Source organism: Haliaeetus albicilla, chromosome 2, assembly GCF_947461875.1.
Source record: "Haliaeetus albicilla chromosome 2, bHalAlb1.1, whole genome shotgun sequence".
In the NCBI taxonomy this organism is placed as follows: Eukaryota; Metazoa; Chordata; class Aves; order Accipitriformes; family Accipitridae; genus Haliaeetus; species Haliaeetus albicilla.
The window spans coordinates 78,731,499-78,748,703 of record NC_091484.1 but is presented as its reverse complement, the minus strand read 5'-3'; the positions used below and the strand labels follow the sequence as shown (position 1 = coordinate 78,748,703).

Genomic DNA, 17,205 nt, shown 5'->3' with positions numbered 1-17,205 from the left:
ATATGCATGTGAACATAGAGAGTAATCTAATTATAAAGCACCTCCCCTGTCCGAAACAGCACAGCAGTTATTAAATATCCAGGGCATTAATGCAGTAGTCGCTTGAAGTTTGTGCTGTCGTAAATCACATGCTGAAACATGATGAGAACATTATAAAAGGGGAGGCAGTGCTGTTATGGAGAGAGCAATAATATTGACAGTCCTATTAAGAAAGGGTGAGCCTTTCCGAAGGAAATATTCGGATGGTTAGAAATGGTTACCAACTTTTGTAAGCCATCCGCAGCTATTTCCAAATCTGTCTTGGGTATGCACCTGAAAGGTTACAGTGAAAGTACTAGAAGCCTGCAGTGGATGAGATTAATTATTTATGAGTATGTTTTAACATCAGCTTTTATATGTTGCTAAGGATTCTTGCTATTTTTTCTTTCTGTTTTTATTCTAGTTTCTCCTTCTGGCTTTGAGGGCGTTGTTCTTGAAGAAGAGGATCTGAACGGCAGGCTGATGAACGAAGACATACGTATCCATAGCTGGCCTTGTTCTTACTACTTGGACACCAGCAAACAATGGGTCTCTGGCAGACTTTCACTGACTCCTGTTGCGATCAAATTTACAGCTAACAAGACTGGGGAGCTTTTGGTCAACTTCCATCTTTCTAGTGTCAGTGAGATCAAGAAGGAATCTTCAAATTTAATCTTCAGCTCCCTTACCATCTTAGAGAAGAATACCAAGCACTGGTTCAGTTCTCTGCAACCCAACAGAAATGTGGTATTCAACATCCTTGAGCACTTCTGGAGGGAGCAATTGCTGTCAAGCCAAGGTGCAGGAGCAGAAGCAGCAGCTTTGCAGTCAACAAAGGGAAGAGAACTGACCGGGTTATTGACTGGATCGCAGAAGCAACTGGAAGACACAGCAAAAGTGCTGCATTACCAGGGCGAGCAGTTTGATAACATCATGAGAGGACTCAACAAGATCGAAGGGGATATGGATGTAGCAGACAGGTACGGTATGCTGTAGCAGCTACAGTACGGGTGGCATCCTCTGAGCTAAGCAGTGGTTGTGGGATTGTATTGTTTATGTCTGAAATTTGTGGGGCAGATCCACAGATGTCTTTAGGAAACTAAACTGTTGACTTTCAGTGAAAGTTTAAGCCTGTGGTGGTCTTTTATGGATCTAGTTCTTGTTATAAGATGTTTCTATATTTCTGCTCTCCCTTTTTGTGTGACATTCTTTCACCCTGGTGAAGTTGTTGTGTGTATGTATATATATATACCTGTCCTCTGTCCTTCAAATAACTTCAAGCCCTTATGTGTTTCAGCCACAACTGGCAGAAATGATAGAGGTCTCCAAATTATTAACAACCTGTAAGTTTTGAGAGAATAGGCAACTAGTTATGGGAAAGAGTTGCAAATTAATATCCCCACTGAAGGACAAGGTATGGCATTCACATTTTTATTAGATGTCCTAGAATATGCATAATTGAAAAATACTGGAAGTTGGCTTTGGTTAATTTTGCCAGTCCTGGACCAGCCTGTTTTGCTGTTCCACAGCAAACACAACCACAGTTCTGCTTTTCTGGTTCTTTTCAAAGGAAATGTTGAATATGGCAGGTGAGCTGCTGAGTTGGAGATGGTTTCCTAGAGTTATCAGGAGACAGCTGCCAGTTAATCTTTAGTTCAGGTAGATTGTACTCCTTTCTCTGTGCATGAAAGTCAGCTCTTAAGGCTGCTTTTTGCATACAAAGTGTGTGTAGTTGAGGGCTTTATTTTTGCACTTTGCTTCACAAGAACTTGCTTCCCAGCTACACACAGTAGTGAGGATTGGGTCTGTGGTGCAGATGTAGTGAGGGAAATGCCTATAGAAACAGCGCTCCCTTATTTGTGCTATAAAACTGTACTGCTTTTAACCTTAGTTGGAATACTGCCTGCCTTTAGGTCTAGGTGGAATAAATACATTTCGAGGAAAAAATGAGCAGTGTTGAGCAACACTGAGCTGCTGAGCTTTGTCTGCAGAGTGTGGTGGTGCAAAAACTGGAGAGAACTGGAGTACTAGACTATTTGTGGTAATCTCAGTCAGGCACTTAAGCCAGTGTATTAAAAAAAAATTAGCCACCAAATGCTGCCTTTAGACAACTGAAATAAGAGATTTGGAGCACATTTGAGACGTTGCTTAACTTTAGCTGTTGCAGACCTCAATGTGAATAGTAAATGGTTGGTGTCTCAATCAGAACATTATGACTTTACTATTTAATGATTAATGTTCAAAGTGAATTATTCTGTGCTATTCTGTATGCTGCAGGTTGGATTCAACAGCAGTCCAAAATAGACAGTAAGGTTAAGGGTAGTATTGCAGTGTTTGAAGATACATAGCTATGAGTGTCTTCGTAGAAGCTCTGACACCTGCATGAAGAAACAAATACAATAAAGTTCAAACTAGTTGTTTTTGGAAAAAGCATGTGTTTTTAGACGGATATCATGTCTAAAAGAAAGTGTTGATTTCACAATGATTCTGGTGATATTCTCCATACCCTTTAATGAAAAGCCAAGATATCTGAAAGCTTCAGCAATAGCTTTTAAAGTTCTGTAGCAATAAACAATGAGTAGGAAAATAAATACCTGCTCATTGTTTTTGGAAGAGAGTTTTGTTTTGGGTTAAGATGCACTGGGAGGTATTATTTGTCCTCATGAACCTGAAGAGCTAGATGCTTTGATTTAGAAATGGAAAAATAAAGGAAGGCATTGACCAAATGTTAGCTGAGATTCTGTTATATCTACATACATTATGAAGAGTTTGGCCAGCTTGCTCTCAGGCTAAAATGCAGCCCAGAAGCCATTAGTGAAACTGTTTTAATTGCACTGTGCTTTTTGAGGAGTTCTAACACTTAGTTTTCTAGCATGGTGTGCGTGTGTGTGTTTTTTCTTATAAAGCTGCTTCCCCCCCTGCCCCCAAAGTCTCTTAAACTGATGACATCTTTCTTCATGTCCCTAACCAGTGTAGAAAATGGGGAAGACCGTGATTGAAGCTCATTTGATTGTTACATATTGGGTAATTCAGACTATTAACATAGATAAATATGCTAATGTCTATTAAGGCTCTTTGACTCTTGCTTTCTTCAGAAACTTGATGAGAAGTGACTACGTGGATAATAGCGAGCAGGACTATTTTGCATGTGTAGCAGATTTTGTGCAGAAGGAAACTTTGGTAAAAACTTTTGTGTCTGCTAATTCAAGGTTATATGAGCAACACCAGTTTGATGGTGGTGTCTTTCATAAAAAGAATGAGGCCCCTTTATCTACTTTCATATGTTTAAAACTTTGATTAACTTTATCTTGCCTGTATGTGTGGGCTTTTTTGGATTATTAATTCTGTTCTTGTGTAAGCCTGGGTATATACAGCTGCTTTCAGTGGACCTGCGTGCAGATAAGCAGAGCTGAGTCTGACATGCTAGCAGATGTTCAAAGACCAAAAATAAACAGAAAGCCAGATTGACTGGTTCCTTTTTAATATATTACTATGAGAGGACAAGGTACTCTGGTTGCAAATTTTCATTTGTATATAAGGACTGGTCGTATAGTTTGTTGATACAGAGGGGTGACTCCTCCGTGGAAGGCCAGAGAAGCTGGCTGGAGCATTTGTTAGGGCTGTGCAGCAGAAAAATCATGACTATAAATCAGACATTGCACAGCCAGGATGTCAGTCCATGGGGAAAGAGGGGAGGAGATGGGTGAAGGGATAAAGTGATAAAAATTAAGGCTCAAATAAGTTACCACAATGTAAATGGAGGTTTAGACTTGTCACATTGCAGCTGCTTTTCAGTAAGTGAACACACATGCTTTTCTAATGGTGAATGTGATGAAGTGAACCCATATTGCAGTGGGAATTTAATGACTTTTAATAGGTTAAGACATAGGCATAAGCTGTCGTTGCCCTGAAGTACCTTGTTGTAACTCTGTAATACACCGAGAGGACAGAAGATGTGCTTTGCGTTCTGTAGGAATGAGATCAGGTCATTTGTTTCTGTTTAGTTACAGCAGGTAGGTTAGAGCATGGCTTTTAATTTAGAAGATGGTGTGTGCTAGCAGAGCTTTGGGCTTTTCTAGTCATTCTCTGTGTTGAACTTAAGTTGAACCTCATAGTTTCAGAATTCAGCCCTAAATCTATGATACTGTGCCATTTCAAATTCTGTTATTGTAGAACTTTCTGTTACATCTCCTTTGGTTTGTCTTTTGTTTTGTTTTGTGTTCCCTTTTTTTAAGGAGTGTCACAGCATTTTCAGAGGGCAGTGGAGAGCTCCAGACCCATTACTCATGTTGCATGCTATCTATATAAATATATGATGTTCATGCTTTAGTTGGGAGTAGATTCTTGGAACAATTCATTCTGCCGCCGCTGTCCATGAATTCACTGGTTGACTCTCAATATGACTTTTTCCGCTTTTTCCAGCAGATGAATTTCTTTAGATAGGTCTGTTTTGAAGCTGGTGCAGAACTTTGATGGCTAGTAAACAAAGTGTGTTCAGTTAGAGCTTCCTCTTTCAGATTAGACTTTGTCTGCAGCCAAATTAAACAGGATTTTAAAATTGCAAAGTTCTTCTGTAGACACAGTCTGATTGTCTCATGGAAAATAAATCATTACAAAAAGTATCTGGAGAGCAGCACTGCTGTGATGCATATTTTGTCAGGCAGTACCTTTCTAGAGTAAACTTAAAAGCAAATTAAATCAAGCTGGCTTGCCAAAATAGCAATGAAGCAGTAGTACTTTGTATTTTGGTCTGGTAAGGCTTGCATCTCTAGGATTTAAGTCAGTAAATCGTCTTTTGTAGCGTCAGTAAGATGACAGTGTTTCGTTAAAGATTTTATTTCATGTGGTCTGGCTTCATTAGAAGCATCTACTACAACTCCCATGGCAGTGGCAGATGCCTAATCACTGGGTAGTCTTTAAGTTATTTATGGGGTGGGGGGGAACACAATTCTGAACTGGGTTGAACTTCCTTAGAGCTTTTTTTTGTGTTTGATTTAAACATAACATCTTCCCTCCCATTAGTTAATTAAGAATCCATTTGTGCCTCCAGAGATGGCTTTCCTGTTCTGCTCAGTGACTGACGGGTGGGCTGAGAAATCTCCATTTAAAACATCCTGATCAGGCTAGTTGCCTGCAGGCTGGTTTGGTTTGTGGGATGCTTCCAGCCAGCTCACCACTGTTTTCCAGTGAGGGGTTGTTTGAGCAGTGGATACATCCCAGAGAGTTGACTTGCCTGTTCCTATGCCTGCCTGCAAATGGAGATAAGCCATTTTGGCTCAGATGCGAGGCTGGTACCAGAGGCTGCTGGTGGGTAAGAGAGGAGGTGGCTGCTTGCACAGTGAGATATGAAGTTACTGTTGACTGTGTGGGGGGATGTAGATGGCCCCAAAATTTCTTTCTAGCTGCTCAGGCTGAGTTGTCCTGAAATAACAGGATCTTCTGCTAGCAGGATGGTTTTGGGTGACGGGCAGGGCACGAGAGGAGAGTGGGAGAAACAGAGCATCATAAGTGCTGACTGTGGTTCTGCCTCTTAACTCCTGTCTAGACCTGGAAAGGGATGCTAACAGACAGCACAGCATGTGGAAAATCAAACCAAAACCACCTTTCTTCTCATTGCCTTTTTTTTTTTGATGGAAAGAATACTTGTTGAGGCTTAGATCCAAAGATATCTGTGATTGTGATCCTTTCTTGGGAGAGGACCCCAGAAAAAGGGAGTGGGCCATGCTGATAGAAAATACAAGAGAAGGATCGTGTCCTACATATCACTGATTCTTCCTAACAGTGTGTTACACCTTTCTTGAGTACAGCTGATAAACTTAGGTGCCTGCTTAGGTCCATCTTCTTGCATAGAAATAAGGGGCTTCACTACCTGCGTTATTTCTGGCTATACAGTGGTCTTCCTTGGGAGCAGTTGCTTAATGTCTCCTAAAGTGAGTCCGATAACTTTAAGCTAAGGCACAAGTTTGCCAGCAAGGAGGCCCGACTCCTTCAGGAACTACACCAACGCTGATGGTGAGGCAGATGCTGGATGCCAGTGGGCAGTCTCTGCTGGGCTTCTCAGCCTCAACCTTGCACTCTTAGTGTTTTAACTGGCAATGGGAATTTGGGAGTGGGGGCAAAGCAAAAGGTGGCATCACACTATGGGGCTGAGGTATAAAGGAGCAGAAAAAGGCAACGGTGGTGATGGCCAAGTGTGGAAACATTGAGATGAAAGGCAGTGTTAGCTGAAGAACAGGTGGGTGTAAATTGGCCTGAGTAAATCCAGATGGAAGCTGGATTTCTCACATCAGAACAGTGAGATTCTGGGACCACTTTCCAACATGTTAGCAAGCGAAGAAAAGCTTGTTTTTAAAACGGATGGATCCTGGTAAGCCGTGAGTAGGTTTGAGGAACGAAATAATAGAGGACTGGATTCAGTATAAGAAATCTTTGTGTCTGTGGTAATTTGCTTTGAACTGGTGGGGTAGCATGACCCTCCTACTGGCTTTCACTCGTCTAACACTCTCTTTTCTCTGCTAGGTTATTGACTGAGCTCGAATCTCCTTCTTGGTGGCCGTTCAGCAGCAAGCTCTGGAAAGCGCCATTGGAAACCAAGCCAAAGGAAACTGCCACAGTTTCCGATTCGAAAAACCAGGAAGGAATCATAATTAGAATTCCAGTTATTATCACCCACAGAACAGACTCAAATGTCAAGCCAGGAAAACTCACGCTCTTCGCTTCTGGCCTGGAAATCAGTGACTGCAATTCTCAGGTCATTCACCGGTTTGAATCAAAGGATGTAGATGATATCAGAGTTCATACGCCATATGAAATCAGTGTCCGTCAGAGATTTATTGGGAAGCCCGACACCTCTTACCGGCTCTTGTCAGCAAAGATGCCAGAAGCAATCCCCATCTTGGAGATGCAGTTTAGCAAGAAGATACAGTTTTTAGAAGATGCTCTAGGATTTGTTGGTGCCAGAAAGTCTCCTCAGGTAGATTTGGGGACCTCCATTTGGCAAGCAGGTATGTGACAGACAAAGCAATTCATCTGTAAGCAGTAACACTAGTACCAAAAGTTTCCAAGTGGTTTTCAAGCTCAGAATAGTGTATAATATTTACAAGGCAAATCCTCTCCCCCCGGCCCCAACGGTGAGACCATGCTGATGATAAAATGCAAGAAATAACTGCTAGGTGACTTTAGGCCCTCTTGCCAAGACGGAGAGTGCAGAGATAATAGAAGTGTGTGGCCCTGTTTTAGTCTAGTTGGATTTACTTTCTCCCAACTACATTTGCAAAACCTGTGACTGTAGATGCTGAAGCTGGGTGTCCCTCAGGAGCCTGACAGCTGGAACATGCCAAGCTCTCTTTAACATTGTGCTCTCAGCTGGTGTTGTCACTAACTCCACACCATTTTGTGAAAGGATTAGCTTAATTTGAGTTTCAGCTACTGGCCGGTGTTTTAACTGCAATGTCATTCTTTTTCTGGTGGTCACCAGTTCAGTATTGTGCCACTCTGTGGGTAAGGGTTATTAGAAATCCATTCTTCTCTCGTGACTGCATGCTTCGGAGTCCTCTGTCACTGCTATTTTTCCTTTTTCCAGTTCGTAGCTGGAAGCATATTTTTATTAAACCTGTCGTTCAGTTAATTGTAGAAAATTTAAAACAAATTTCCAGTCCAACAAGTTTTTAAATAACATATGAGATAAACATCACGTTAATTTTCATATCTTAAAAAGTAGGATTTTGTTATTTGAGAAGTTCAGGTGTTTGATTTAGGAGATTTTAGGTCTCAGATTAGGTGAATGCATAGTTTAATTGTTTTAAGAAAACACAGTGGAGACTGAAACCCTTTCACAACTATAAGAATGACATTCCTTACTACTATTACTACTTCTAAAATTCCGGGCAGGGTTGTTTTTTGGTTTTGTAATCCAACCCTGGATTCATTTGGAGAGCTGGTGAATTTTTGTCTTGTTAGGAGTTTATTTCTATCAACACACCTGAATCCTCTTTTTTTCCTAATTGTTAGTGACAAAGAACAAATTGGTGGATGGATTTATTGCCAGTATATTAAAAACGAGTAGAAAAATTATACAGTAAAACAATAGATGAACCTATTTCTGTGCACCAAGCTAAAACTGGACTTCAGCAGGGAGGATAATGTCCTCTTGTTGACGAGTTGTCAAGGGCCATAGCTTGGAAAAGCTTGTTAATTTTTAAGGAAGTAAGTCTTGGGCATCTGGCACTAAAATGTCAGCACAACAACTTAGAGGAAAAACAACCTGCTGGTTTCTTAAGCACTGAGTTATTCCAGCAAATTGGTGTTCAGTTCCTGATGGTCTTAAGACTGGTTACATAAAATAATTGGTTATACAGCCCTACTGTGCTTAATTTCCCACTGCTCTGCTCTGTTTGCATCTGAGTCAGTGAGTCAAGGATATTGCTCTCCTACCCCCACCTGCATTTTGACTGTTTAATTTGGAAATGTCAGTAAAGAAAACTGGAGGTTATGGAAATCCTGACTTCTCCAGCTCCACCAAAACCCTGTTTGTTCCTTCCCCAGAGTCTGTCGCCGTCTTGTCTTCTGTCACAAGATGGCAGTCACGGACTGCGTTTTAACCTCTGGGTTTTTTCCATGGCTGTTCACATGGTGGAAATACTGATTTTTGTTTCTCCCCCCCCCCCCCCAAAAGCAGGAGGGAAGAAGTCTGTTATGCATGCCTGCCTCTGTGTACACATAAAATATATGTGTGTATTTTCAGATAGCGAATGTTGATTCAGAGACTTATAGGAGAAATATCCTTGAAGCGGAGCTATATCTGTCTTGGCAAACCAGCTGGTAACGTTCTTTGCCCTCAGTGGTGCAGCTCAGAGATGTGAACATTTCCACAACTGTCGTAGTCTCATCTGGATCCTGTCTGTTTTACTAGTCCTGCCTTAAAGTTGTGCATATTGCACATTTGTATAAGTAAATACAAAACCCTCTTATTTCCTAAGAGTTTTGGCTTGATTCCACCTAGAAGAGGAATTTGTGAAGAGTTTTGTACACACCAGATTATCTGAAAGTATTTTTAGCTGCTTTGCATGTCTTTTCTGACTGTATTTTTTTGGACCAAGCCACATGGGTGTTTAAATGCTCAGGGCAGAGCAGTGAGATTTGCTTTGTAACTGAGGTTCTTCTGTGCTGGATCAAACCAGTACTTTCCTAGCTGATAACATCCTCAGTAATGGCTGGTAACAGCTACCCAAGATTAAAAAGCACAAGAAATCCCGCAGTGTGTCTGCAGTCTAACAATCTAGGGCAGTGCAGTCTCAGTCCTAGCTGAAGACTGGTGTTCACAGTTTTTTATCCCTTTCGAGGCTGCTTACCCCTATGACTGAGTGTTCTCATTATTATGAGTTTCCAGCACTTTGTTCAGAGTTTGGTAGCTTGTCGTCCTCACGTGGTGGCAGTCGAGTCTCACAGTCCAACTGCGTGTAACACAAACGAAACAAAATTGCTTTTTAAGTGTTTCTGTCTTTCTATTCAATTCTGTCCCTTTTTTAAAACTAGAAAATTGCTGGGAAATGCCAGATCTCCTTCCTTATCCCATTCTTTTTGTGCACCTTTGTCATGTCCCCCTCCTGTTCTTGTCCTCAGCGAGATTAACGGAGTGAAATGGATAGATTTCTTGTTTTTAATGAAATAATTAGCATATGGTGACACTCAGCTGATAAGAAACACAAAGAATCTTGTCTGGCTATTTGCTGCTGTAGGAGGGTCTGCTGTTCCCTCCCCACTTTGTCCTCTGAGGGACACCATGACAGTAAATTACCAAAAGCAGTGTTTTTCAGTGCCTGGTTCTTAGCCCCTCCGCATACAAGGAGCATTTGCACAGGGTAACACTAGTGCAGTGAATGACTTGCTTGTCTTAAATCTTGATGGTGTCTGAGTCCAGTGACTCTCAGGCTGATAATCGAATAATTCCAGGGATTATGAGTTTGCAGTAATTACTTGAGAGGGATTTAGGGTTTGGTGCTTTTGGTTTAGCTTTTGTCTCCCTTTTCACAGGGAAGTAATGCTATCCAAAGTGGTCAGGTGTACACCGTCACTTGGCCAGCCAGCAGGGCACCAGCTCTTCGACCTGGCGGTGAGCTTTGGCCTCTGACATGCTTTCTGTCCTGGTGTACATAAGAGCTGCTGTCGCTGTCCTGTGCTGGGTCAGGCCATGTGCACACAGGTGACAGTGGTAGCATTAGCTTCTTTCTTGGTGCCTCTTTAAGTGGGAGAGCTTCAGAGATGTTTGAAGCGCCTCTAGGAGCCAAGATGTGTGTCTCGGGTGTTTAGCACCCATCTGCATCAGAAATAACAACCTTTCCTTGCAGCACGTCCCTGCTACCCTACTGGGTAGTATCAGATACTGCAATAAGAGCTGATGCTTTAAATAAAGGACAGGTGGCATGTTACACGAGGGATTGCGTCCACTCTGCTTAGCTGGGGGTGGCTGTTAGCGTCAGTGTTGCCCTTCTGTTTCAGGGGTTTGCTGACTTGACTGTCTGTCCCTGATCCATCACTTTTAAATTCTTTAATTAAAAAGGTTAAAGAGAAAAGAAGCAGCAGGTGGAGAATTCTCATTTATTTGATTGGGAGTGTGTTGCTGCTTCTTTGCTCTCTGTTCAGATGAATCCCCACTGCCCAAAATGAACCCATTCTGCAAATGCTGCCTTTAATAATAAGTCATGTCTTGGCAGCCTGGTCACTTCCAAGTTAGGCATTGTACAAAGTACAGCTCGAATCCTTTCTAGAAGAACATAGCTTAATGGGCAAGATTGGAATAGGCTTCTCTGTGCTTGTCCCCTCGCAAACTGCTGTGGAGCGAAGCAGAGGTCAACCAGTTTGATACTAGCACTAGTCCTCCCCATTGGTACAGGAGATGGCAGTCTGACCATGGGAATTTCTCTTGCAGCCACAGGACTCCTGGGAGGAGTGGTGCAGCCCGGCTCTCCGGTGGGAGGCAGAGAAGGGATGGACAATGACCAGGTTCAGCTGCAGAAGCAAGAGAAGATCTCCCAGGAAGAAGCAAAAGAGCTGAAACAGGTATAAGTTGAGATAACTTTGATAAGAGTTGTTTCACTCCCTCTGCTTCCTTAATAACCTGCATTTTCATCATCAGAAACATAGTCATTGTCCTTAAAACATTCCTCTACCTAAATTTAGATGGGTATATTTTAAAAATTAGTTAATCAAGCCTGTGATTAAAATACACTGATAACTTTATATTGTTTTTAACTATTTTGAACAAATTGGGGATTATCAGCAAAATGTATTAAGTGATAGGATTATAACCCAAGGAAAATCCTTAACTGTAACCTGTTTTTTCTGAAGATTAAGAAGCTTAACAATTAAATCATTTTCAGCTTTTTTTGTGTTTTCCCTATGCTATCTTATTCTTTTTAGTAAGGATAAGCAGTTCTGTTTCAGAAGCAGCCACAAAGTTGAACAAAGTGTTTTACAAACACACAGAGAGAACTTGTAGTTAGGAAATAAGTATGCAGTCCAGCAAATTAATAAAGGGGAAATAGGTTGGAGATTTTACTAGACAAAAAATATTTATTTAAAGTAATCCAGTCTGATATTGTTCCTCTAAATGGCTCTTCAAGGAATTTCCCTCATAGCTGATGTTCAGAACTTTTAGTGAAGAATCCCTCTTTGTAGTATGTGGTTGATTGGAAACAGTGAGCTAACTGGAAAAGCAAAGGAATATGGTTTTAGTGGTTTTTCCATTAAAATAGGTTTACTGGTGATGATCACAGCCAAATCAGAAGATGTGATTGAAGATTAAACTTTATTCTCCCCCCTCCCCACCCCCCCTCCAGCATCTTATTCATTTTGATATTCCATCTGTAGCTTGGTGATAGCATCATGTGAAGTCTTTGATAATTCTATTGCCTCTTAGTCAAGCCTGCAGTTTTCCAGCCCCCTTCTTTTATTTTATAGTTGGGTATTAGAATATGGCAAATTCTGTTAGCTTGAGTGCATTTGAGAGTCAAAAGCACTTAGTAGTGACTTGAGTGGCTACAAATGAAAACTTCTTGCAAGAAAAATCTATTTATTAAAATTAACCAAAGCCAGTTGGGTAAGTGAGAGTTTAACCTTTGCAGAAGATTAATTTCAGAAATTTCTGAAACTCGCTGTGCTGGATGGCGGACTAGAAACAGCGTTAAATGACCAGTGTTAAAACAAAACAAAACACTTTCAAGATTAACTGCAGCTCAAAAGACAATTCTGGTATTTATTTATACCACACCAAGCCAAGAATTTTTAAGCTAGTTAATGATTTGGGATGAGCTTGTGGGGTGGCGTGGGTGGGGAGAGGATCTGAATGCCAAACTGACAGGCCATGAATTGGCCTGATTTTTTTCCCAATAATTGCTGAGCACCTGTTCCCTGAGAGTCAGGCCTCTTTAGTCATCATTCTAGTCATGAATAATTTTAAGGTACATGCCGTAATTTCCTGTAAAACTCCTGTTTCTTTTCCTTACTAGGAATCACCACATAAATACACAGTCTTAGACCAAAACTTGCTTCTGTAACCAAAATATAATCAAGATCTTTTAACTGAAATATCATATTTGGGCTTTTTGAAAAACAAAATGGACTATTCACCATTTAATCATTGTACCTTCTCATCTTTTAAAGACCTTATCTTTTATCATGACCTATGATTTTATGAAAAAAAATAAGCGGTTTTTTTTGAAGCAGCGTTGACCTTTTGGAAGATTTTAAGGGAGAGTATTTCTCAGTTGTAGTTGTACAAATAGCAGCAATCTATTATTCATGCATGTATACACTTTGTACGACTGTTGTGTATGCAGAAGGGCTAGTTGTTCCTTCCTTAAATGCCAGCTTTTCAGCACTATAGTTCTGATTTGTAGCTGTACACAAGAAAGCTTAATACAGTATGAAGGGTTGTTGGTCATGGACTACTATTGAAGACATATTTTGCTACACCTTGCAGAAAAGGGTCTCTAGGAATTGCTTCCCCAGGGCCAGTTTTTGAACACCAAACTTTGTTAGTGCTTGATATTATCAAAGTGGTTGGCTGTGACTGGAGAAGCAGAGCATGGGGAGTTCAGCATCTTCCAACAAATCTTGTGAATTGGGAATGAAGCCTCTGATGTTGTACAGACTGGTGTCTCTCCAGCTGCTCCTAGTTGTCAAAGCACTGCTTTTTCTTATTGCTCTAAAGTCAAAGCAGAGTGAAATAGCTCAGGATCTTTCAGTTCTGTTAGGAGAGAATGTGGTGAGATTTAGAGGGGAAGTGTAAAGATGTGGAAGTGAAGGAAAGCATGATTGAAAGGGGGAGTTCCTACTAGTAAAAGGGAATTTGAAAGATATAAAGGTTGGGGATGTATTCTAATGGGGTTCAAGGGCAGCATCATGGTAAAAGCTATACAAAGCCTTTCGGGTATTGAGCCCCTGGAAGCGTCGAGGTGAAGATCTTGAAACTACATCTGAGCAGGACATTTAATACTTATCTAAAGGTATGTCAAGGCTTTATCTAAGGTTATATTTGCCATATTCAGTCATTTTATAGTTGAGCAGGGGGTTAAGTCCATAAAGAGAAAGCAGGGCAGGGAACCAGGAGCTTTGTCTCACTTCCAGCTGTGTGGCCTTAACAGTCAGTCATGAACTAGGTTGTAGGGTGCTCCTTGCTGAGGTGTAGGCTGCTGCTTTGTCCTTTTTTTCTCTGAATATGTCTCATAAACGAGCAGTATGCATAGTCACATAGTTGTTTTTAGCCTGCAGCAAGGGCTTGTCTTTCATTGATGCAGTTGCTCCCAGAGAGCTTCTTTGCACTGCTTCAGTTCAAGTCCCACTTTGGGAATGAGCAGGATGATGGTTAAGCATGTTTTGCAAAGCATTTAGAGAGTAAAAAGGAAAAACAGTTACAAGTCCAAAGCATTAACATGCACTGAAGACAAGGATACTTGTGGCATCAGACTTCCATGAATGAATTGAAGGTATTTGAAGTACTTATGTTGATAACTACAGTGTTTTTCTGAGCAGTTTCTTCTCTTGAGGATTATGATCTTTTATTCTTTGATTATCTGTAATGCAAGCACTTGTTTTTAAAAAACAAACCAACAAAATCACAAAGCCCAGAACAGCTTGGCTGTCCCCCTCATTACTTGTGATGTGGGTAAGTCCAGCAGAATTTTTGAAGTTGGAGAAGTAAGAGGAATTTGTGATGAACAGACAAATAGTTGTTGCTCAAAAACAAAGTACTTGCAATAATAACAGTAGATGTTTTGCAGCAGGAGTTGTTGAATGATGTTGAATTCCTTCCATTAGAGCTGGAAGCGCTGAGCATCTGCAGTTGTGATCAGGTGCCTAAGTAAAGGACTTCACCAAGACTTCATGAAGGGACATTTATGTTAAAAACACAGAGTTTGTGACAGTGTAAGCTGTGTTCCTTAGCTGTGCTATAGAGATGGAGAGAGAAGCCTACAAAGTTCCTGTGGTCTCTGGCTGAGCCTCTGCCTACCGCCTCGCTGTGGCTGACATAATGGCACCGGGTGTGGGAGGGGATATGATAATATTAGCTTAAGGGCTGTGGTTGAGGGGGGGGAATTCACTAAATTTGAATTTATTTTGCCAAACCAGTGCTTTCTAATTTCCAAACCCGTTCCTGCCAAACAACTGTTGCCCTGATATTTACTGTGCGCAAATCGTGTATGCCATGAAGACAGAGATACTATTAAAGATGTTAATTCTGTAACGTTGGGGAAAAAAAACACATCCCAGTGCATATCTTTGTGATGTTTGCTTCCTCGATGTCTTCTTGGGTCTAGATAGTTCCATTTCAGTCCTTTTCTACTTTCAGAGTCTCTTCAGTGTTTATTTACCCTTTTATTATGCCCTCATCTCAGGAAATCACAACCGTTAGGTCAGAGAAAAAGTGTTTTGTTGAGGAACCGTTCATTCCAAGTGCTAAATACCAAATTTGCTCATGGGATGGCCTTGTTCCATGGCCTGTAGCGATCAACTGACAACTGATCTTAACACACACGTGTAATGACCATGCCCTGGATTTATTTTTTGGAAGGCACAATACAGGGAGAGAACTGAGGTCCTCACAACTAACGCTTTGTATTTGCTTGTCTGTAACTTAAGTATTTAATGATACCAAAATAAAAGGTGGTAGTTAAGCCTGTGGAGCTGCTTGAGTATCTTTTTTCCAGACAAGGCCATTTGTATGTTAGTGGCACCATGGGTGCTTAGTACTCCCTGAAAAGGTAAATGAAATTGGACTTCTGTCCAAGACGAACTAATGGGAGAAATCACCCACTAAGAATAAGATAGTGAGCAGTGACCCTTCCATGCTATCTGAATAGCCACTGGCTCAAAAGAGCTGATGCTTTAAAATTTGTTTACTTTTGTGTGCTTCAGTTACAAGGGACCCGCTGTCCTGTCAAACTTGCCTATTCCAGTGTTTTCTGTGCTCAGAACTTTTGTGCTACAATAGACACGCTGATTTTCTAGAGCAGGCAGAAGCACTTTTGCTAGTGGCTGGTGTAGAGTTTGGGTGTTCGTACACCAAATACAACTCTGGATCAAGCAGAAGGAAGGTCTGTGCTTTGCATAGCTACAGGCACATGCTGATAGTGGCAATCCCAAACAGGAAGCATGGTGAAGTAACATAAATCCATAGATTTTTGTTATGGCAAGGTGCACTTGTCTCATGAGGCATTGACAAATGTCCTCTAGTAAATTGTGTTGCAGTTGTTTAATGTGTTTCTGCTCTCTGCTGTCTCCCTGCCCATTTCCAGGTGCAGCAGGAGAGGATGTGGACAGGCCTCAATATTTTTGGTGCAAGATCACTCAATCCCTATTGTGGGTTTGAGCACACTGGACTATTTTAGGTGTTGTCCCCGCTCATCTGCAATATGTTCAGCACAGAGGTGAAGCACTGTATTAAATCTTGACAAGTTACCGCTGTCAAAACCTGTGTTTACACCCTAGTTCACAGTGCTCCAAATGACACTTCTTTGTTTCCTAATAACAGGTGAATTTGGCTGGGGAAGCTGCATTCAATAGCCGTTTCTGGTTATACATGCTCTGCTTTAGCATTCAGACCTCAGTTGCACAGGGATAATGGAGTGGATGTCAGGGACGATTTCAGGGAGTTCAAACTGCAACTGGCAATACTTCCTGCAAATGACACTTTCTGTGTCTTATTTTTACTGCTGGATACTCAGTGTATTACGATGGTAGATGATAATTCACAACCTTTAGCTAAACTGCATTATTATGATGGCATCTCAGGACCCAAACCAAACTGAGGTCCGCACTGTAAAATCTTTAGGATACAATCTGTGTTTGTACAGTGCCTGACACTTTGAGTTTAGGTCTTCAGGTGGTGTGGCAAAATGATGAAATACAGAGCTAAGTACTGAGCAGGTTCATGGGCTTGGAGTCCTCTCCTGTCATTCCATTTGTGTCTGTTATGACTGTCTCCAGCTAAGCTGGATGCTCGGCTCTCACTTGAGCCAAAGCAGAGAGGAGTGGGCAGCACTTGAACTCCTCCTTAAGCAGGTCCATAAAATAGAGCAGATGAATCATGACCTAAATTGCACTGCGTTGTCTAGGTCCCCATAGTCTGTACAAGAACTTGGGGTACATAGCTTGGATGGACACCTCTTCTCCCAGCAAGGCCCAGGTCTGCTGTAGTTGAACACTTGACACAGGGTGGATTTGGAGAGCAGTGACAAATTTGCTTCCTTGGTTTTTACAGCAAGAACTCTGTGCGTGGGAATATTAGGTAACTTGCCTGAAGTTGCACAGAAAATCTGTGGCAGAGCCACAAAGATAAATCAGACTTTCCAAATTATAATCTGGTGGCATAAATCTGAGGCTGTCTCAGTGTGAGATTGACCAGTGCCTGAGGAAATGTTCCTTTAAAATGCGTCTTTGATGGCCTCATACCTGCTGTTTGGCTTTGTGTAACAGATAGAGTTTCATGCTGAGTTTTCATGTCTTGGTTCACTGTCCAAATTACATGCTGGCACAGAAGACACTGCTGCTCTGAGCAGCTGACAGAACTGGAGCAGTGATAACTAGACATCTTGCCATCATTTTGCTTTGCAAAAATAGTGACCAGCTTTGGCCAGACTTCAGGTTCCAGTAACTCTTTCCAGCAAGCTCTGTGGACTGTGCTGGAAA

At 41.4% G+C, this 17,205-nt stretch overlaps 1 protein-coding gene across 7 annotated transcripts in view; it reads left to right on the top strand.

The window, feature by feature from the left end:
- Positions 1 to 17,205, top strand: part of SNAP47 (synaptosome associated protein 47) — a 31,148-nt gene that overhangs the window by 7,300 nt on the left and 6,643 nt on the right. For 5 of the 7 annotated variants that reach the window (XM_069778391.1, XM_069778388.1, XM_069778390.1 and 2 more), the window contains exons 2-4: positions 443 to 998; positions 6,538 to 7,022; positions 10,946 to 11,076. In XM_069778391.1, coding sequence (XP_069634492.1) covers positions 502 to 998; positions 6,538 to 7,022; positions 10,946 to 11,076 — 1,113 coding nt within the window. In that variant the 5' untranslated portion in view covers positions 443 to 501. Of the gene's footprint in view, positions 1 to 193; positions 216 to 247; positions 269 to 442; positions 999 to 6,537; positions 7,023 to 10,945; positions 11,077 to 17,205 lie in introns of those variants that run through there. The other 2 variants (XM_069778387.1, XM_069778389.1) reach the window with 2 other exon arrangements.